The 22,652-nt window shown below is 44.0% G+C and overlaps 1 protein-coding gene across 2 annotated transcripts in view; it reads left to right on the forward strand.

Moving 5' to 3' along the window:
* The window catches only part of KCTD1 (potassium channel tetramerization domain containing 1), a 71,769-nt gene extending 57,241 nt beyond the window's left edge, over positions 1–14,528 (forward strand). For both annotated transcript variants that reach the window (XM_076329809.1, XM_076329808.1), the window contains exons 3-5: positions 6,482–6,626; positions 8,955–9,260; positions 13,537–14,528. In XM_076329809.1, the coding sequence (XP_076185924.1) occupies positions 6,482–6,626; positions 8,955–9,260; positions 13,537–13,695 (610 nt within the window). In that variant the 3' untranslated portion in view covers positions 13,696–14,528. The remainder of the gene's footprint in view (positions 1–6,481; positions 6,627–8,954; positions 9,261–13,536) is intronic.
* The last annotated feature ends 8,124 nt before the right edge of the window (positions 14,529–22,652 follow it).

Below are 22,652 nucleotides of genomic sequence, written 5' to 3' on the forward strand. Positions count from 1 at the left end.
CTCTGCTCCTGGTGCTGCCTCTGATCAGGCAGGTTATAGCAAATCCCAAAATCCCATGTTTCTTTTTTTTTTTTTTTTTGGTCTCTTATGCGTTCCCTGACGGTACCACCCGACTCATCATTTCAGATCCTTCCCATCTGCTCCTCACATGCTTTACTCTGCATTTAAGATTATTTACCACTTCTTGTCTATCTCAATTTCTTCTAAATGTTTTATTGGCCCTCTGAGCTTGCCCTTACCTTTTCTTTTGCTTCCATGCTCGAATAACAATCTTAAGATGTTTGAAATGATCTCCATGTAAATGATTCAGTTCTTTAATCTTTAGCAAATATTTCCACAAAGGTTTGACATCCTTCTACTTGGTATCTGGGATTTATCTGTTCTTTAAAATGCCATGTAACATTTTCTTTTAAATCTCATAAGAACTGGTGTTTTAATACCTTCTCCCGTACATCCTTCTTGCTCTGTCATTTTGGCCTCTATATAAATACCTTTTCTATAGAAGGTTTAATGAGATTTTAGGTTTTAATACATTTTTCCCCTGTTACCTTTGCTTTATAATCATTGTATTCATGCCTCTTCTGATAATGTAGGAACTGTCTGTGCCAAGGAATTCCTGAGACTCATGGACATGAAACCTTAAATTAAATGTAAGGAGGATGAGATAAGAACAAATTATAATAGCACTGAGAGCAAGAGATTACAACAGGGTATTTGGTTAAAATGTGGTTTTCATAATATATGTTCCTGAAAATTGCAAACGTATTCTGTTATATCATGTTTATGAGCCAACTTTTGTTATGCAGAGTTATAAAGATTGCTAGGTATTTGGTTACTGTGGATCCAAATGATGTGAGGTATTAAAAAAAGAAGAGCAGGTTGTTACCGTCATAATGGTCCTCTGAAAAAAGAATAGAAACCTCATCGTTCTTTATTTGGGTAGGACAGCATTTGTCCCTGGTGTGGATACCTCTTCAAATGTACTAGCTTCTAGGGGACAGTGCAAAATTATGTAATTTAGACATACGAGGAAGTAAAATTAAATAGCCATGAGATGAGCATACCATTTAATAGATCTAATTTATAATGGGCTCTTATGCAAATTGCCTTTGAGCACTCAGTAAAAGAAAATGAAAAGAAATTAATAAGGACAACGTGGACTAAAAAGTCTCAGAGAAAAAAAAGTAAAAGCCTATTCCAGCTCACTCTCCGCACACCCCAGAGTGTTAAATAAGCATTCCCATTAGCCACATAAATATAATGATGTGATAATAAAACTTGCATTCACTTATCCTTTTAAGGGCCAAACCCCTACTCACTTTGCCACAGTGGCTCCGACCAGGTGAGTAAGATTTCAACTGAAACACTTTTTCTTTGCCATGTCATTCATTATTGGAGGGAGGGAGATGTGTTTTCATGAGTACTTTGCCCCTTGCCAGCCGCTGAATATCCAGCCTCGGTGGAGTCCCAGGCAGTTACTTGCCCTGCCGTTAGCGCGGGATTGCGGGTGCCAGGGCATTGCCGATGCTCCTGCTGCTGCACGGTTCCCTCTGCCGGGTTATTAAAAGGGCTTCACACCGGGAGTTTTTCTCCCTTTGATGTTGTTCTGCGAAAGACACAGAGAGCAGGGAAAGCTGACAGCTTAGAACTCTTGAAAATGGTTTATTGCAAAAGATTTTCAGTTAGTTTTGAGTTAGTAGTGTCCTCTGATAATGACAACAGTATGAAAAATAATATGCTGAATATATTAAATAATAAGGAATCTCTGTTTTCTCTGAGAAAAGAAGGGTTTATTTCTACCTTAGATTGAAAGTAATGCAATATTCTGCATGCTTGCAGACATCAAAGCTTGCATCTTTTCCATGTTCCTTGTATCCCTTTGATTACAAAAGTGACTAACTTTAGCTCTGTCTACTGAAGCCACTAAAACAATCTGCAGAACTGTGTCATTTTTCTTAGTGTTAAGAAAGATGTGCAATATTTGACTTGTTTAATTAATATTTGCCATCTTGTTCCTAATTATTGCTGCTTTCCCAAATTCTCAACTGAGGCAGAATATACTAAAGGGAAGTCTTTCTCTTTATGTGTATAATAATATATATAAATATTTATACACTGAGAGAGCAAGGTTATAAACACTTACACTATGTATACAGTTTTGCTGCAGACTGAGTATATTTTTATACTTGACAAACAGGACTTCTTTCTGAAGAATTTGAGAAATCCTGTAAGCAATGTCATCTTCCCGTGCTAGCTCTTTGGTCTAGAAACGCTGTTACAGGAGTGCTGGTCTGTGGGGAGAAGGGTCCATCTCTGTAGTATTTTACGGAATTAAAACACTGATCTCTTCCATGTCCTGTTGTTTTCTCCCCACTAAAACCAGGCTTGTGGCTGTACCTGTTTTGTGTCCTTGAAGTAAAACCAAATTCTCTGATGGAAGCAGAGTTTTCCACTGGTTATGTTTTCAACCCTTGAAGCGTTTGATTTCTGACAGTGGAATATGATACTTAAAGCCACAGACATTAATTATTACCCATTGGAGGTCGCACTTTCAACCCATGGGACATTAATTTTCCTGATATACAGAAAATTCCAGCCTGTTACTTCTGAAATATTTAATTAAAACTACATTTTCTTGTAAATGGACTACGGTTTTTTTATCCTTTACCCTTGATATTTAGCTAATTCTGCATATAATTATCAGCTTATTTTGCAAGCCTCCTTCAACGCACTTTCCTGTTTGGCAATCCATTCAGCTGTTACATATTTGTCATTTTTAAAAAAAAATTATCTTTGCCAATCATCGGCCAACGTTGTCAAGAAGGAGATGGGGAAAAACATCTTTCAGGTTTTCTTGGGAAGTGAAATTATAATAAACATGACTTAACAATCCCTTCTCGTGCCAGCGGATTGATGTCTCTTAAGCATTGATAATTGCAGTGTCAGACCGAGCAGGAGTAACAGCGGAGCTATGGGTGACAGGGAGGAGAGTTACTCAAATATTATTGTATAGAAAAGTTGCCAAGCGAGGCACAGCAGAGAACTTGCCACTGTGCTTCCAGGAAGCCAAGAGTACAGGGGGAGGCTGGAGGGTGAAGGCGGTAGTGGTTCCCCAAATCCTGGCATAGCCCCATCTCCTCTCCTGATGGGTGTAGCAAATGCAGCTTAGAAGGACCATGCCACCAGATTTGGGTCCCATATTATCTCAAGTCTTTCCCTGGAGGCCACATATAGGAAGCTTGGAATTTACATTTTTCCATCTGAAAAGGAAAAAGGCTTTAATTTTGTTTACAGAAGTCTCTCTGCTGGGAGTCTACCCTTCCAAAGCTATTTTAACATGTGAAAGTGCAGTTGTGTATTGCAAAGTGATCCTGGGGGGGGAATGGGAGGGGAATTGGGACTTTGCAATTCCTTGGGTTTTTCTGCTGCTGCAAAGCAGCAGTGCACTAAGGTAGCACTTTCTGTTAATTCTTCCAGCCCAGACCCAACGGCTTTCAGGTCCCAGGTAGCACTCCTGATGATTGTGCACTCTTGTCAGCATTATGGTTTTGTCAGAAGGCTCCATCCTCTGGTACTATCTTGTTCTTCTCCTAAACAGTTAATAAAATGAAGACAAAAAGCCTAGAGGTTTAAAATCATAAAATCATAGAATGGTTTGGGTTGGAAGGGACCTTAAAGATCATCTAGTTCCAACCTCCCTACCATGGGCAGGGACGCCTTCCACTAGACCAGGTTGCTCAAAGCCCCGTCCAACCTGGCCTTGAACATTTCCAGGGATGGGGCAACCACAACTTCTCTGGGCTGTTCCAGTGCCTCACCGCCCTCATAGTGAAGAATCTTTTCCTTATATCTAATCTAAATCTACCCTCTTTCAGTTTAAAGCCATTACCCCTTGTCCTATCACTACATGCCCTTGTAAAAAGTCCCTCTCCAGCTTTCTTGTGGGCCCCCTTCAGGTACTGGAAGGCTGCTATGAGGTCTCCCCAGAGCCTTCTCTTCTCCAGGCTGAACAACCCCAACTCTCTCAGCCTTTCTTCATAGGAGAGGTGCTCCAGCCCTCTGATCATCTTTGTGGCCCTCCTCTGCACCCGCTCCAACAGCTCCATGTCCTCCTTATGTTGGGGGCCCCAGAGCTGAACGCAGTAGATATGTAATTATAGTAGTAATTTAGAACTGGGAAAATGCTGCAGAAACCAATTACCATTATACATTTCAGTAATGACTGACTTGGCCAAATATATATGTTTTGTGTGTGGATTCCATGCTAGATTCCAAGACAACTTGCTTGAGTATAGGGGAAAATTAATTCTAAATGCCAAGAGCATCCATATTAGGCATAAATGTTGCTCATCCACCTAGTGAAAGGAACCTGTATTATAAGGCCTGTCACAGCTTAAATTTTGAGCATCAGGGCAGGCAGTAACAAGTATCTGAGGAAGAAAGCTTGAATTGTTCTAAGGGATGACTTTGAAAAAAATACTTTGTACCTGATCATTCTGCAAAATATGTTACAGATTTCATGTGACTTGAATTGATTCAGGCATTTCCTACAGAATTGTAAATGGCCAGTTGAGGTTAATGGGGTTTTATTTCTTTCCTAGTCTTCATCTCTCCCAGCTGGTGAGAAAGAATATGTGAGACTTGTATTCTGTTCACAACTTATTACCGGGTGTACTACCAAGGTTCCTGCTGCGGGTACAGGCATCACTTCAAACTCCGTTTGGGTTGGCTGTGCCATTTTCAAAGGGAGGGTGTATGGCTGTGGGTGTGAAGTGTCATGTGGTCACCTGGAGCCCCCGTCCATCTGCAGTTCCCCAAGACCCAGCTGCAAGCCCTGCCGTCTCCCCCTCTTTGGGAACCACTTCTGTCTTTTGCCTCTTGAACCTTTCCTGGAGATCCCCTTCTGCTGGCTGATGGATGGGGTGTCTCTTGGCCTGGGACGCTTTGTGCAGCCAGGAGGGCCGATCACCTCTGAGTTTTTGGCTTTTTTTTTTTTCTACCGGTGGTGGGGAATGGTTGTTTCTTCACTTCTTTTATAACAAAAATAGTATGCCATGACTGTTCGTTTTGCTTGCTGTATGCTTTTCGTGAGAAGACAGAGTTGTACCTTACCTATGCCACAAACTGAGCGTGATCAGGGAACAAAAGTGCCTGTTAGTCCCCTAGCTCCATACTGATGTATGGTGATGCTATTGTATGCTCTTTAGTAACCTGCAGAGATTTTGCTGTGCTGCTTCCCAAAACAGATTGGTTATATTGGGACAAAAACTACATACGAATGAGCCTTTTCATTAAAATAATGAAAATGCAGAATCTGCAGAGTATTTCAGAATGTAACAGGTTATGACAAGGCCCTGAAATCGCATCCCAAATTGTCGGTAGTATTTCACGCAGCGTGTCCGTGTGATGTATCGCAAGGAAGCTATTTTGAGACCATTTTGTTTACAGTTCTGGTGTTGGAAAGAATCAAAAAAGTACTTCCACATTGCACGTGCAGATGTATAAACAGGCGCACAAAATCAAACCTACTAGTTACTCCTGCTGATTTCATTGGGAAACTGCAGGTGACTCAGGAGCATTTTGCAAATGCAGAAACACAACATGTATTTCGTGTTACTCTGGCGGGGTTTTTCTTCGGAGTTTTCAGCCCTTCCTGCTGCTCTAACAAAAGCAGGTTTGTGGGGCACACGTCTAGAAAACATGTGTGTGCCCGGCGGTTGATGTTGCAAGAACTGTTGGCAGACGGAGGTTCTCTAGGTGGCTGTGTGGTTCTGGTGGTTGTTGGGTGGTCTCTGTCAAAACTGAGCATTTTTTCCTGATTATTTTAGTATGTGCTAATTGATACCTGCCACAAACAGTTAATTTTTACTGTGAAATCGTTACCTCACATTGAAACCTAAATAGCCTTTGTATCCCCAGCTTCTTATTCCCACAGTGTGCTGCCCCCTCAGTTGTGCCTGTCCAAGTGTTGGTTGCAGTAAATGGCATCCAAAAAAATGAACTGGGTTTAAAAACAAACAAAACCCAAGCAAACAACCAAAAAACCCCATTTCCCAAGTGCAATTTCCAAACTAAATCAGGTTCACGGTGCAGTCCCCTGGAAAGCAGAATGAAGTCAGGCAAGGGGGTTGGTGCATCTAGGGGGATGGGGTCTGCTGATGGGGAGAGATGTCCAAAATCATTGAAGGGGTGTCGTATCATGAGACATGATTTGGGCAGCAAGGCTGGTGCGAGAGGCTCCTGCCCCAGCTGCTTCCCCCTCCACCTCCCCAGCAGACCTGTGCTACTTAAGTTTCTGAGGCCGCACTGGAAAACACCAGCTTAAATTGTGGTTTGAAACCAACCCTTTTCTTATGAAGTGGAGCGGCAGAGCTGCTTCGGTGAAGTCGGTGCAAGGAGGTTTTGCAGCGTCAGGCCGTTTGAGCGGCTGCTGAGCCGAGCTTGGTCTGACCCTGCCGCTCGCCTCTTGTTTCCTCTCCAGAATCGGCCGGCTTTTCGATGGCACGGAGCCCATTGTCCTCGACAGTCTCAAGCAGCATTATTTCATCGACAGAGATGGGCAGATGTTCAGATATATCTTGAATTTTTTAAGGACATCGAAACTCCTCATTCCTGATGATTTCAAGGTGAGATTTCAAGGGACTTGGGTGTTTTGCATGTGCCTTGGTAAAGCAAGTATCTGGCATGTAGTCAAAACAGAGCCCTAGACGGGGGTGGGGGGGGCAGACTTTTAGGGTATGGTGTTTGATTTCAGGTACGTGGCAGAAGTAAGTGTGGGGTTGCTAAAGTGGCATCTGTCAGCCTTTCCTAGAGTGGCATCAATCTTAAATTTTCCCCTCCTGGCTATAGCATAATGGAGCAACCTTGCCGTGTTTGACCTAGGGGAAATAAATATCGTAGGATGCTGATGGAGACAGAAAGGACGTTACAATCTGGAACTGACTGCTCGTGAGCTTTGCTGATTATTTGTCCTCTCATCTGCTTTTATGCTTCCCCTCTGATTGCAGCAGCTCCAGCTTCCACTCCCACACTGAAATGCAGAGAATGGTGTGGGAATCACAGTACTGACAAAATAAACTGCACACGTGGTAATATTTGAGCGTTAAGTCATAGAATATTTTCTCCTTCAGACTCTTGAACGCATACTGCAAGTTTAATTTTGGAGTTTTAGAGAAGTCAGGGCTGAACAGTTCCACGTTCATTATTTAAATGTTATTAAAGAGCCTGCTTTTTTTCTTTTTAATAACAAATTAAATTTGTGGTAGTTCACCATGTTAGATATTAGCCTACAGAGGTAGGGTTTCAGACTCCATGTGATGTTCTGTGTTTATCCGCTTGTAGGTATGTGGGCGTATATGTGGTGTCAGCGAAGAGAGTGCTGGAGACCGCGGTTGCCATCAGAACAGATCCTTATCGTTACTTAACGAATGTATGTCAGCGTAGCTGGCTGCACCATTAGTTCACCGTAGGAAATACAGCAATTCAGATTGACCAGGAGAGGTGATGGGGAAGGGTTAGAGCAGTTCACGCTGGTGTGCAGTCTTTAATCCCTCGCACCTGAGACAGATTTTCAGGTGTTTGGGGCATAATAGATGTGAAGTTGAGTTCAAGAGCCATATTACGGCAGCCTTTGAATCATCTGCTAGAGATGCATACTTACTGCTCCCGTGCGTGACAAGGGTAGACCTACCTGAATAATGTGGGAGTTTGGAAGTAGCCGATAAGCATCATATCCCTCTTTTGAAGCCTTAGCATGGCTTTGTGCTGCTCTCAGCGTTCGTCCTGAAGGTAATCAGAAATGCAGAAAAAAGGAAAAGCCACATTCCATGCAATATAAAGAAGTTATATATGCAGAGCCTTTTAAACACATAAATATACTGTAGCTGTGCTGAAATTAAAAATTTAACTCCTGGTAAGCTCACCCAACCAACATGATGTTCGAAGGGGTGTCCTTCCCAGTTATGCTTTAAGGTGTCCAAAAGATTGGTGCTTAAAGTGAACAGTGGTACTTGTTTCTTAGAAATATATAGATTAGGTGACTTTTTTGTTACATGTTAAATGTAAGCAGCATTTTGAGCATGATTTAGGTGTCCCATTCTCATAGAGTATTTGGTTTCTAGCTCAAATTCAGGGCCATATTGACTGTTAGCAGTCTTCTCTTGTTGTCATTCTATTCCTCTGTCTTCCCTAGTTCTCATATATTGCTTTTCTCTGTATTTTCCAAATGCTCTTATGCTCTTAAACCTAGAAAAACAAGATTTTTTTTTTTTTTTTTTTCAATTTAAAAAATGGCAATAGACAGACTCCAGATCATCAGTTCTAAATTACTTCTGTACTGGCTATGCTTAGAAATGCGTTCTCTCTGTGCTGGCATTTGAAACGATGTAGTAAACAATACTGTTGGCAAAATGGGGAGGTATTAAAAAATACTTAATTTTTAAAATGCAGTAATATGTGCAATCCATTATGCAAATATCTGAATCATTTTACACTAAGAACCATTGCAGGCTCCCTCATTTACATTCTTATACCTGTTACAATGCCTGCTAGTATTGCTGTAAGACGCGATGGATCCTAGTGATGAATTTTCTGAATCCTGATTGAATTCTGTTCCATCTGTTCCATGAGGTCATTATTCTATGACATCACTATGGGGATAAAATACGGGGAAAAGTGGGATTTTTGCCTGGATTATTCCATAGCAGGAGGGAGTTGAGCAAGCATAGCCTCCCCCTCCCCTCACGAGTGCTGCTATACCCAGTCTGTTTCAAGTGGCTGATGGTTATTTTTTGCTTGCACTGTTACTTTATTACACCTTCCTACACAATAATTACGAACTATGTCTGAAGGGTTCCAGACCTAGAGCAGCGTTAGCCTGAATAACCGTATACATTAAGCGGCACATTAGCAATGCCTCTTTCTTAACTGTGCACAGTAATATATGTGTCTTTCAGGACTACAGTTTGTTATATGAAGAAGCAAAGTATTTCCAGCTTCAGCCCATGCTGGGAGAGATGGAAAGGTGGAAACAGGACCGGGAGAGTGGCCGCTTCTCAAAGTCGTGTGAGTGCCTGGTGGTGCGAGTTGCCCCAGATCTTGGAGAGAGGATTACACTGAGTGGCGATAAGTCGTTGATAGAAGAAGTGTTTCCAGAAATCGGTGACGTGATGTGTAATTCTGTCAACGCCGGCTGGAATCACGACTCGACGCATGTCATCCGATTTCCACTGAACGGATACTGTCACCTCAACTCAGTTCAGGTAGGAAGTCACGTATGCATTTTTTGGAAGGGAGCCTGCTGGCCAGGTACCAGTGGGTTGACCCTCTTCCCTGTCGCTGGAGCATTTTGGTGAACAAAATCAGCTGGAGGCTTTCAGCTAGTTATTTACTTCTATGGGTCAGGGCTGCTTTCTTGACTTAATTCGCACACGTCATCGCCAAATCTCATTGCAAGCAAACTACAGTAGTGTTAAAAACCTGCTGTAGGAGATACATGTTTGCCTCAATATAAAGACATTGCATATTTGGAGAAACGTTTTTTTGACATTTGAATATAGGGCAACCTTTCAAGCCTGCTTCCAGTCCCTTGCCTTGCTTGTTATAAATTGTTTTCTGGCTTGATGAGAGGGCACAGGGACATCTCAAGCCAGGGAGGGAAGATGCCACATCCCCACAGAGCCTGTTGTGAGGGCATCAGGAGCTGTCCCTTCACCTGAGAAAGGTAGCGGAGATGTTCCGATTTGCCAGAGTCCACAGGAGCTCTGAAACTAAATAGGAAGAACGGAGGAGCAAAAACGTGAAGCCCCGCTCTCTTATTCTGGGTGTAACAGGTGAGAAGTGAGGGGAAAGGGGAATTAATGTGAGAAAGAGACGATGGGACAGTAGCATTGGCTAGCTACTGAAAGGAGGGCCACGCTTCCACAGAGGGAGAACACAGCCAGCGTCCTCCTTCTTCCTCCTCCTTCCTCCTGAAACAGGACCCAGTATTTCTGGAGAAGGGAGCAGCCTGCAGCTACAGGAGAAGGCATCTGTTGAGTCTTACCCTCGTAGAGGGGACTTTGCCTCAGCCCCCTCTGCTATATTTCAAACCGTGACATCCTAGGAGGATTTTGACCCTTCAACGAGACTATCAGGCAAGGCGTGTAATGTGAAGGGTACAGCGGGGGGGAAGTTATCACAGGTGTGGTTAAAAATGAGTGTGTCCTTTTTCCGGTGTTACCCGGGTCTTTTGCATTTGATAAAGACCTCTCTAATACTTCTTGAATAAATCACCGTATACTTTTTACTTTGGATGAAGAAAACATGTTCGGTCTTCCTGTCTTTGCTGTGGTAACAAAAACAAAGGCGCGACTGCTTATTGCAAATAGGGACCCATGCATTTCTGCGGTGTCAGGGAAGACCCTCCTCTTTCAGCAGTTTTTCCTAATTTTTTATGGCATAGTAGAGGCCTGTTGCAATAGGACAAGGGGTAATGGTTTTAAACTAAAAGAGGGTAGATTTAGACTAGATATAAGGAAGAAATTTTTTACGCTGAGGGTGGTGAAGCACTGGCAGAGGTTGCCCAGAGAGGTGGTGGATGCCCCATCCCTGGAAACATTGAAGGCCAGGTTGGACGGGGCTCTGAGCAACCTGATCTAGTTGAAGATGTCCCTGCCCACAGCAGGGGGGTTGGACTTAGATGACCTTTAGAGGTCCCTTTCCAACCCAAACTATTCTATGATTCTATGTAGCAATATCTAAAATCAGTAGCTGTTATGAAATGGATAAGAAAAAATCTGGGAGACAAATGCAGGTAACTTCTGGAATAATTATAATAAACTTATAAGTTATAGTGTCATCTGTTTTATCCTTCGTTGGTTAAAAACAAACAACCTCACACACCTGTCTCCACCTAGTTAGCACATCCTGCACAGCCAGCACTTTGGAGTGAGAAGATTTCTTCACGTCTGGAGTTGTCACTAGCACTATTGATGCTGTTTGGTTTAGATAAACCTCCTAAATGCTGCAGACTCATCAGCAAGTTCTTACACAGGAGAGACTTGCAAGCTGAGCTTGGCGTCTTTCCATCTGCCAGGTCCTGCTGTCCAGATAGAGCAGCTCTGCTCTGCTCTCTCCCCAGAGGAATCGAGCTGAGCGCCGCAGTATGCACTGCAGGCTCGCCAGGCACTGCATATGTGCTAGCACTTAACACAGGAGTCTGGATAGACCTATCTAGACCTACTGAGATATGGTTAACCCATGTTACGCTTGGACAGTTGTCTCTTACTGGCCTTTACTGTCATGCTGAAACATCAGAGTTGTTTTGTCATAGTGACTAATGCAAATTTAGAACAGCCTTAGATGTAAGATTACATCTGAAAAGGGATAGGACTTTCAAGGAGGGTTATTTAGCCACATGTCATATGATAGTTCTCAAAGCAGTTGTATCCTTTAGCTGTTTGTCACTTATTCTGATGCTTACATTTTTGTCACACAAATAAGAATTGCCAAGCATATTTACTGATGTGAAAAACCCGAGTCAGAGTGGCACAGGCTTCAAGAGAGATGATGATCCCATGTTGATAATGCTGCATCTTCCATTTTTGGGGGACGTAAGCATCTCCCAGTCCTAATAACAATGTAAGGCACGACAGGGACTATGAATAGACCTGGAGAGTGAGGTACAGACCAAATGGTTTGTCCAGGGCTAGGCTAGCTCCCTGACCTGTTGCTTCCACCGCATTTTTTCTCAGGACCTAAGTTCTCCTGCTCTATTTCTCAGTGGCTTGCACTGAGACATTTTTGGGGGATTTTGGCTTATATTGTTAAAAGCTAAAGATCAGGGTAAACAAAAATTGCACAGATGTTTTGATGGTTGCTTCCGAGTCTCTTTTCCCACCCCCTCCTTTTTTGAGATTTGTCTGCTGTGCAATTAGCCGTGCTCAGGTATTTTGGAAAGACATTTGCCGACCTGAAGCAATACATGTAAAGATGTGGCATGTCTTGTTTTAAGCGTTTTTAAACCACAGCTCGCTTCTCCCCCCACCCCAATCCTCTGCAGCCTTCTGCTGCTCTGCTTGCCCTTGCTGTCCCAGCACACATGCAAGCCAATTTGCTAATTGGTGAAATAGCTGGGAAAGACTCGGTAGGCACCCGCTCCCAGCACAACCCCAGTGAGGTCTGGTCATGCTGGACAGAGGGTCCCACGTCCTGTGGTGTGCAGGAGCATCAGCCCCCCCTTGGGGCTGGTGGCCATCACAAGCCGACCCTGGTGAAGCCCTGGAAGAGTCTCCTTCACAGGTGAGGCGAAGGAAGCCTAGGCAGCAGAACAGATACAGATGATGATAAAAGTAGCAAAGAGTATAAACAAGGGAAAGAATGCCTCAGCCCTGCAGTTACAGTAAACCAGCATGAACATGGGTTATTTAAAAAAAAAATAAAGTAGTGGAATAGTGGTGTGGAAGGAGACCATGTTCTTAGCAGCCTGGAGCTGGTGCTGGGAGCTGAGGTCTTTGCACCATCGTTTGTTGTGTGAGCTGTGTTGGGCACACCCCCCGGCCGCTCTGAGAGCCCTGCCTGACTCTTCTTTTTTCCTTGTGGTTTTTTTTTTTTCTTTTTTTTGCCATTGTATTTCCCACTGGAAGCAACACTCAGGTTGTGAAAAGGGAGGAAAGAAGGTGAATAGGTAGAACTCGTTAGTGCCATAATTAAAGTTAAAAGGTCCCAGGTTTTACCACAGGTAACTGTAGCCACAAACCTTTGTAGTCATGGTTGGTTTTTAAGTCTCTAGAAAATCTGTCTCTCTACAACTACCTGAAGGGAGGTTGTAGCGAGGTGGGTGTCAGTCTCTTCTCCTAAGGAACAAGCAATAGAACAAGAGGAAATGGCCTCAAGTTGTGCCAGGGGAGGTTTAGACTGGATATTAGGAGAAATTTCTTCACCGAAAGGGTTGTCAAGCGTTGGAACAGGCTGCCCAGGGAAGTGGTTGAGTCACCATCCCTGGAGGTATTTAAAAGGTGTGTAGATGTGGTGCTTAGGGACATGGTTTAGTGGTGGACTTGGCAGTGTTAGGTTTACGGTTGGACTTGACAATCTTAAAGGTCTTTTCCAACCTAAACGATTCTATGATTCTATGATTCTAAAATATGATGGTAACTTTTCTGAAATTATGACTGCAGTACCTACATTGTCACCATTTAGTTGAGGTGTATGCTCAGCATCCTCCGGTATCTGCTGTGCAATCCTGTATTTACACTTTTATATTGTAAATTTTGTGAAGCAGAGAATGCATCTTTCCAGGCATGTTTCTGTGGCTGGAAGAATATTGGATTTGTTGACAGTACTAAAAAAAAAATATATTTTTCTTCTTATTGCTCAGTGGCCAAAGTCAGCAGAAATCAGTCCAATATAACGAAGCTGAGGGAACCAGTTAGCGGATCTGCGTAACCACTTTTGTTTCCTAGCTGGATCCATTTGAAAACAGCAGTTATTGTCCTCAGACAGCAAATAGTCTGTTTGTTTACTTACACATTGGTGTTTGTTTCTTCTTTTTTGCAGGTACTTGAGAGGTTACAGCAAAGAGGGTTTGAGATTGTTGGCTCATGTGGAGGTGGGGTGGACTCTTCCCAATTCAGTGAATACGTACTGAGACGAGAACTCAGAAGGACATCTCGTGCACCCTCCGTCATTCGAATAAAGCAAGAGCCTCTGGACTAAAATGGACATGTTTCTTTATGCAAAAAAAAAAAAAAAGAAAAAAAAAAGGAAAAGAGAGAGGAAAAAAAAGGGGGACGTTTCATGTGCAGTTTGGACTCCAAACAAGTCCTGGAACTAAAATTGAATAAAAGACACATTTATATCAAATATAGAGACCACACCTGAATTCATATGGGAACATTTGGAATAGTAGTAATAATAATAACCTCAAGGTGTAAAAGAAAACACACACACACATATATATAGAAAAAATATGTATGTATATGTATGTATGTACATATATATATGTATGTATATGTCAAAGGGTAGGAAATGCAACAACAAAAAAGTGGTAGTTGAGGTTGGTGCTCTGATGGCCATTAAGTGTCCTAGGCCTTACTTGGGCCCACTTAACGGTGTACAAGCCATTACCATTGGGGGATACATAGACTACTCTTCACCCATTTTCCATTGCCAAACAGCCATCCACTTTTTAATGTGTACACACCTTGACTCAACTTCATTTGCATATGGAGGTTTATGTCTGTCTTTTTTAGAGGTGGATGGGCAGGTGTTCAGGAGACGACCATCCATTGCATTGGAAAGCTAGTCGACTGAAATTTTAAATGTAGTTTGTACAGAATTCGCACACTTTTTGTCTGCCCTCACAGATGTGAAAGGTTAACTTTTCTTTTGAATGAGTTTTTTGTTGTTTTTGTTTTGTTTTGTGTTTTTTCAAAGGGGGCCAGAATAATTAATATTTGGTAGAGATGCTCTGGTTTGAATCTGCTGCTTTCCTACAATTTTTTCAAATTTTATAATGTATTAAATACAATAAACTCTGTTTAAAATAACGAGGGTCTGATTTAAGCCAACAGAAGCAGAGAGGTGGGATTTAGCTCACTGCACTCTAGCGCGTGGAGTGGCGGCCGCTCCGGCAGGCAGCGGGTGGGCAGCGCTGCCCGCGCACGGTGGAGCGAGTTAAAGGCAGCAGACGCCGTTGCGGGATCTGTCTGGTGTGCCGCACGTTGCTCATCTTCCTTCAGCGCTGTCCTTTTTAAGCTTTGTCCCGGTTTGAAGAGAGGCTGTTGGTCAGACTTAAAAATAACACCAGCTCAGCCCAGGGAAACCCGTCAAAAAATGACGCCTGGTTCTGTAAGCTTCAATGTAACAGTGAATAGTTGCATCCTTCCCTCTTGACGAAGGAGTTGGCAGCTTCAACTCTCCAAGCCCTTGCCCTGCTGAGTGTTAGACAACCTGTTTGTTTTTAATGTTGTTCATTTCCCTCATTTAAAGCTAGTGTTCTTCTGCCTAGAGAGTGAGACGGTCAGCCCCTCGTGTTACGCCATCGGCTGTGTTGCTCTTGATAGCAGGCGGTAAGTTGATGTCCTGCGTAGATGTCCTGCGAGTTGTTCTCTTGCAGGGTCTCACCGAGGCCACCTCTGCAGCCACCTGGTTTGGGCCGGTGAGATTTTGCAAAGGCGCCACATCACGATACCGCTGCACGGACTGCTCACAGGTTGATGCTTTCACCACCTAAGATGCACCAGCAACCACCACCTTTCCTCCAAAGTATCTTTTTATGCAATATTCCAGAATATGACTGTGTATTCATCCTAGTATGGAAGTTTCTATTGACGCAATGGTGCCGGCGTTCCATTCATTTTGGTGACACTTTGCTATTTATTTAAGAAAAGGAAAAAAAAGAAATTGTTAAATACATGTAACAAGGTTTTTAATATAGTCTGATAACTCAAAAAAAAAAGCTACCATTTTTCTGTTTTTTATTAAAAGATGTCAGAGGGCATACTTAACTCTCTGGCAGCACATATCAATGGTTTTGAAATTATTGAAATGTGGAAATGGGTGAGGGAGGGGGCTCCAAAAATTAAGGTTCATTAGCGGGTTATTAGATCTTCAATGTGATTCTGATCTGTCTATTCACAGTCCTGAAACAGCTGCCTCATTGAAAATGCTTGTTTTCAATTAGCAGCAAGTAGTCTTCTTACAAAGTAAACAAATGCTTGCTCTTACTGCCCACAATTTGGTTGTTAGTTTGCATAGAAGTCAGAAAGCTAAAATCCTGGGAAATAAATATTTTTAACAGATCTTCAAGCTGTTGGAAGTGGTATGAAATTTGTGATGTTGAAAAAGACGCCAGTCCCCATGGGTTGAGAGTACAGGGGATACCACTGCAAGGCGACGTGATGTTTCAGAGACTGTTTGCTGCAGAAACCCTCCCTGCATTTCCAGGTGGAGCCTCACTTTCTGGGGCCTCCGCAGTGTACCCGGGGATATGTTTACACTGCCTGTTAAGCCCAAAGGTACTCTCAAATCCAGACCTGCCCTGCTAGCCAGCATGTTTACATACGGGCATGTGCTCCAGTGCAGGCTGGAGCCGGGGTGCTGCAGCTCCTTTCCCTGCTCCCTGCCACTGGGCCAGCAGGTACCCCAAGCCTGCCTGCCCAGGAGCATGAGAGACCCCGAAATTGGCCCCGCAGTGCCTGCCCCAAGGCTGGCAGCACCCACGCCGCCCGCAGCCTTTGCACAGGCTGGGTGTGGAGGGTGAGGAGCTTTGCCACTAATGCTTTTCGTTGCATTGCTTCCGAAGCCGGCAGGTTGTGCTCAGCTGGCGGTTTTGCTTGCTCAGCACATACCTGTCTGACTTGATGACACCAAGGATACCTTTGTGCTCCTCCCAAATCCCCAACTGGCTGGTCACCCTCCCACCGAGCCCACGTTTGTTGTTGATGGAGTCCAAAAATCACTCCGAGACCCTGAATGTAAATGTCACTGCAATTATGGTGCGGTCATGGAGTAAGAGGTCATGAATAAAGAAAGCGATGGCTGATGAAAAATGTATGCAGGAATATAAGCTAGATGTAGATTTTAGAGAGCAAATGAGATTAGTCCTGTTCGCAACTGAGGCTTGTAACCATGTGTTTTTAAAATGTTCTTTAGAAAAACTGATCAAGAGACAAATGAGCAATATATCCAGGAAGGGGGGAGTGGGGGGAACCAAGGACAACCAGATTACGGTCAGCTCTTTTCTGAAGGTTAGTAATTTTGACATGTACAATAGTTTAAATTTATCTAATTTTTTATTAAAAAGTATGACTCCATTTCATGCTATCAGTGGTGCTGTATTTAATAACAAGAGGAAGAGCTGCAGTGAACAGTAGCTGCCGACATTGTACTTCAGCAACTTGGTTAAGCAGCTGTCAGGAGAACTGCTGTGGACATGCAGAGATTGCAGGTGCCACCTAACACCCCTTCCCACAATGAGACATAGGCAGAGGAACTGGGTCTTCACCCTTTTTTTTTGGTAACGTGAATGCTGGATTTCTGCAATAACCATCAACCCAGGGTTTAATTCTTCCCCTATTGCCTCCTTAATGTACCAAACAGCTACGCAACGTAAGTACGGATCCTGGCACGCTTGGATGAACCTTTAAACTGTGAGTGTTCCATTGAGGACTGAGTTAATTTACCCTGCTTCGGAGAAAGTGAAGTCCCACTTAGTCACTAGGTTAATCTCTCTTTCCAGAAGTACTACTTGTAAATAGGTGCTGCTAAGTTTTTCTATCTCCAGGTACTTATTGGCCAGGTAGTCTGGCCCAGCGAATGTTTTCCCTCTCCATTGCCACGTGTCTAGAAGCAAGCTGATCATTTCAGTGCTTGATTGGCACAAGCAGGCATAGGTGAGGCATTGTTTTTTGATGCCTGACAGTATCCGTAACGAAATCCAATGGGGACAACCTACTACCCTCTGAAAAGATGAAAGTTGAGCCACCCATTCAATTATTTTTCTTTATGCTAAACAGGCATTGATTTCAATTTGTAGAGAAACATTTTGTTCATGAGCATAATTTTTTGCAGCAACCTTTAAAAATTGATTGCTATGCTAATTACAGGGTTTTTACCATCACCCAAACGACTTGCAAGTGCGTTTTTCTTTAATGTTCACATTTTTGGGGAAGGGTTTCATTCTGGGGGGTGAGAAAAGAATTTTTATTGACCAATGGTCAGTTTTTCAGAGAAATAAAAACATTTATTTCCATCTGTCATTTCTTGACTGTGGAATTCTGTATTATGAATTATTTCTAGGGACAACTGGTATTTGTATGTAGGCATTCTCACTGCCTGAGGTTTATTTACAGTGGAAATGAAACCAAGACATCCTCAGGGCCTGTAGACCAGTTGCTTTTTCTCAGACTTCAGTTTGAGTGGTTTATTATTTCTTGAGGGGCTGGAGGGATCGCCACCATCAAAAATCAATACGTTGCATCAGGTCCCTGTGTTGGCTTTGGCTGCTACCTCATTGATCTGGTTATTGAAGACCCCAAAACTGACAGCATTTGGGGCCCTCTATTTGAGATTGAAACTGCTAAAATTGTATCCCTATCCCTCTTCCAAAAAAAAAGGTGCAGGCACATAGCACAAAAAGTCATCCCCTTGTAAGGTGAGCTAGCACTGCTAGCTGGTAACCAGGATGCTAACGTCCATGCTGGGGGGAAACCCTAGTACCAACCTGCTGAAGCATCCTCTCTTTGTACAAGGGTGTGAGCTCCAGAAATGGAGGTGTCCTCTGACAGATGGGGAAAAGTCCACTTTTCCTTGAGTCTGTGGGTTTTTTTCATATGTCTGTTGACTAGGGACTTAATACACCTAAAATAAGAAAGAGTATATAATTTTTCAGCTGATGTCAGATATTATGGGCCAGATCCCATCTTCTGTCCTCTGTATTCATGGTGAACTTGCCCCACACCCAAGTTATGAGTTGAATTACAGATTAGTGTAATTTAGGGATTATGGGAAGAGGCGTGGCATGGTGATCGGCTGTTGGTACTGTTGCATCGACAGCAATTGTACGTCGTCTCTGTTGCATGTTGCATCTACAAAGTACAGTATTCTCCACTGCAGGTCAGAGGAAGCATGGTTCGATCAGACTTTTCTCTCTCAGCCCCGTTGAAACTATAGGTCCATGAGCTCTTCTCTCCAGAAAGGCTGTCACTGGTGTGAACAGGCTGGGTTTGTGCCCTTCAGGGAGCGTGGGGCGTTGGTGCCCTTGCCCAACCCAGCGAGTCCCATCCCCTGGTCCTTGGAGCACAGCTCTGGCTTGCTGGTCAGGGGAGAGATGGAGGGAGGGAGATTTGTCTCTGTGCTCTGGAGTTTGGACTGATAAATGATCTTATCTACAGCCCCAAATGGTCTTCTAGCTTCTGTTCTATTATGTGGCTTGTCAGTGTTGTTATTAATTTTCCTGAGGAAAGTGCGTAGCGTGGGATGCCTGGCCTTGCCTGCTCGCTGTTAGGATGCAGTCTAAAGGGCAGGGCAGCGACCTGTTGAGTGTGCACCTTGCTTTGGGCATTGACTTAAAACAAAAACTACACATGCTGAAGTCCCCAAAACTCATGTACTGCACTCATTCTGGCTTTAGTTCAAACCAGGGGGCTTAGCGGGGATCACCAATGGATGGTAGATACTTCATTTGATTAACCTCCAAGCAATTACACTCAATGCAAAAACAAAAGACAAAACAACCAGAGTGTGAACACTAGTTCTGAAGATCTGTAGCTGTAATTTCACTAATCGCTGCTGTTTCTGAATAAATACTTCAGCTCTGGGTGGCTCACATTAAAAACATTTATTACCAGGTAAATAACATTTCTTTCCCTCGCCTTCTCCAGTTCGGGAGGCTTGTTTTTCTTCTGCTTGGGGCTGTGCCTGGGCAGCTCAAGAGTAATAGTTTTGGCCCTAATGCAGCGCTTAGTCTCTTCAAAGCATTGTACAAACCTTCAATTAAGCTCCTCTCTACCTGTAAGGGAAGAAGGTAGCAATAAGCTCATCTTGCAGCTGGGGAGGCTGAAGAGGCTTGACTTCCAACCACCCGGGTGGCAAGCTGCACTTCAAGAGTCATGCTCAGCTGCCACCCTATTTCACAACCCCTCTTGAGGTATAGAAAGAGGCTGGAATCGGTGAGGTGCTATGACACGTGGTTTTTAAAGCTGAGAGTTGCAGGCTATTCAAGCAAATACTTCAGACCCTGAGATGCCTGAATAAGCTTAAAATGTAACACTACAACCATGTTAGGCTTGATATACCTTTGGGATTTTTTTCTAATTCCTTCCCAAGTGAGAGAAAAATAAATAAAATTCCCTTCACCTTTCATGTTTCAAGCAGGGTCTACTGACGGCTTCACCTCCTTCCTCTGGCTCAGCTCTTCAGTAGTGACTATAATTTTCTGTTTATGATGTTTCAGTTCGTTACCACAGAACTCGGGCATTATGGGGTGGGGGTGGAGGCGGGAAATAGCAACAAAAAGTTCCAGTGCAATTTGTAAAAGAGCTTTGGTCGCTCATATAGTGGTCACAACAAAATCCTGACACGCCAGGATGGTCGATGGCAGGAACGTTTTTCAGGTGTGGTTGCTGAGATGGGGCAAGGCACAGCTGGCTCTTGGCTTCAAATGCTCCAAAGTGAAAATGACAACAGCAGGAAACAAGGGCTCAAACCCTCACAGATTATCTTCCTCCTTAAGCATCTGCTCCTCTTTCTCGCGGTTGTAGCCTTTAGATGAGCAGTTTAAAAGCTGTGCTATCGTCTCAGCCATAACCAGTGCAGCTATTCCAGGAGAAAGCTGCTTGGCTTAGGGACAGCTGTTCCGCAGAAGAATTCTCTTCTGATGCATTATTGATAGATGTAAGTTAAAGCCATAAAGCTCGCAGCTTTATCAGGCAATATCTACTAAATCCTGGAAGCATGTAAGATAACCTAAATGTAATCTACTGCATACCAGCTCCTCCAGTGATGGATGGCACAACAAAAGCAGGACTAATGAAAAATTAATGAAAATAGTTACTTCCATAAGAAAAATGATCCGTTTTCTCCCACCTTTGTATTGATTTTAACTGGCCCTGTAATTGGAAGTGTATAATTTTTTCCTAAGGTAAAGAGGATTGAGGGCGAGGGAGAGCGAGTGTATAATTCTATTCATGTTTGTGACATACTTTCAGGCTACAAAAACAAAGCATTTTCCTTAGGATGTAGAAGCCGCCTGTGAGTGCAGACTTCAAGCATATTTTCTCAGCTCAGGCAAACTGCCATGCTGTTTGCCTGAAACCAGATATTGCATGAGCAGAGTACTTGGAGTACTTTGAAGGCTGGTGAGGAAGTACAAAGAAACAAAGTTTAAGAAAAATCAAATACAGTGCATGTAACTTGGTGGTTTAACATGTTTCATGCATTCAAGTTCAATCCTGATTGATCTGCCACTTTCTGGAAAAATAAGGGAAAAATCCTCCAGTTGCTCTTTGGAGAGTGAATGAATGTCAGGCTCAGAGAAGAACCTCCTCTGTGAGACCAAACCAATGGCACCACATTGTTCATGCACCAGCTTAGCAGTGAATTCGCTGCCACACGGAGTCTCACCACCTTCTCACTGACACCTTTAAACACAACTGTCTTGTTCTCTACATTTAATAGAGCATTTCTGGTTTTTTTCATAGAATCATAGAATGGTTTGGGTTGGAAGGGACCTCTAAAGGTCATCTAGTCCAACCCCCCTGCCGTGGGCAGGGACATCTTCAACTAGATCAGGTTGCTCAGAGCCCCGTCCAACCTGACCTGGAATGTTTCCAGGGATGGGGCATCCACCACCTCTCTGGGCAACCTGTGCCAGTGTTTCACCACCCACAGCGTAAAAAATTTCTTCCTTAGATCTAGTCTCAATCTCCCCCCCTTTAGTTTAAAGCCATTCCCCCTTGTCCTGTCACAACAGGCCCTGCTAAAAAGTTTGCCGCCATCTTTTTTATAAGCCCCCTTGAAGTACTGAGAGGCTGCAATCAAGTCTCCCCGGAGCCTTCTCTTCTCCAGGCTGAGCAACCCCAACTCTCTCAGCCTTTCTTCATAGGAGAGGTGTACCATCCCCCTGATCATTTTCGTGGCCCTCCTCTGGACCTGCTCCAACAGGTCCGTGTCTTTCTTAAGCTGAGGGCTCCAGAGCTGGACGCAGTACTCCAGGTGGGGTCTCAGCAGAGCAGAGTAGAGGGGCAGAATCACCTCCCTCGACCTGCTGGCCATGCTTCTTTTGATGCAGCCCAGGGTACGATTGGCCTTCTGGGCTGCGAGCACACACATTGCTGGCTCATGTCCAGCTTTTCATCCACCAGTACCTTGCCCAAGTCCTTCTCGGCAGGACTGCTCTCAATCCCTTCATCCCCCAGCCTGTATTGAGACCGGGGGTTGCCCCGACCCAGGTGCAGGACCTTGCACTTGGCCTTGTTGAACCTCATGAGGTTCACATGGGCCCGCTTCTCGAGCTTGTCCAGGTCCCTCTGGATGGCATCCCATCCCTCTGGCATGTCAACCGCATCACTCAGCTTGGTGTCATCTGCAAACTTGCTGAGGGTGCACTCGATCCCACTGTCTATGTCATTGATGAAGATATTAAACAGGACCGGTCCCAATACGGACCCCTGCGGGACGCCACTCGTCACCAGTTTTCATCTGGACATTGAGCCGTTGACCACTACCCTCTGGATGTGACCATCTAACTAATTCCTCACCCACCGGACAGTCCACCCATCAAATCCATACCTCTCCAGTTTAGAGAGAAGGCTGTTGTGGGGGACCGTGTCAAAGGCCTTACAGAGGTCCAGATAGATGACATCTGTAGCCCTTCCCGTGTCCACTGATGCAGTCACTCCATCATAGAAGGCCACTAGGTTGGTCAGGCAGGACTTGCCCTTGGTGAAGCCTTGCTGGCTGTCTCAAACCACCTCCCTGTCCTCCATGTGCCTTAGCATAGCTTCCAGGAGGATCTGTTCCATGATCTTCCCAGGCACAGAGGTGAGACTGACTGGCCTGTAGTTCCCCAGGTCTTCCTTTTTTCCCCTTTTTGAAAATGGGGTTATGTTTCCCCTTTTCCAGTCAGTGGGAATTTCACCGGACTGCCACGACTTCTCAAATACGATGGA

The sequence above is a fragment of the Aptenodytes patagonicus genome, chromosome 2 (genome assembly GCF_965638725.1).
Source record: "Aptenodytes patagonicus chromosome 2, bAptPat1.pri.cur, whole genome shotgun sequence".
In the NCBI taxonomy this organism is placed as follows: domain Eukaryota; kingdom Metazoa; phylum Chordata; class Aves; order Sphenisciformes; family Spheniscidae; genus Aptenodytes; species Aptenodytes patagonicus.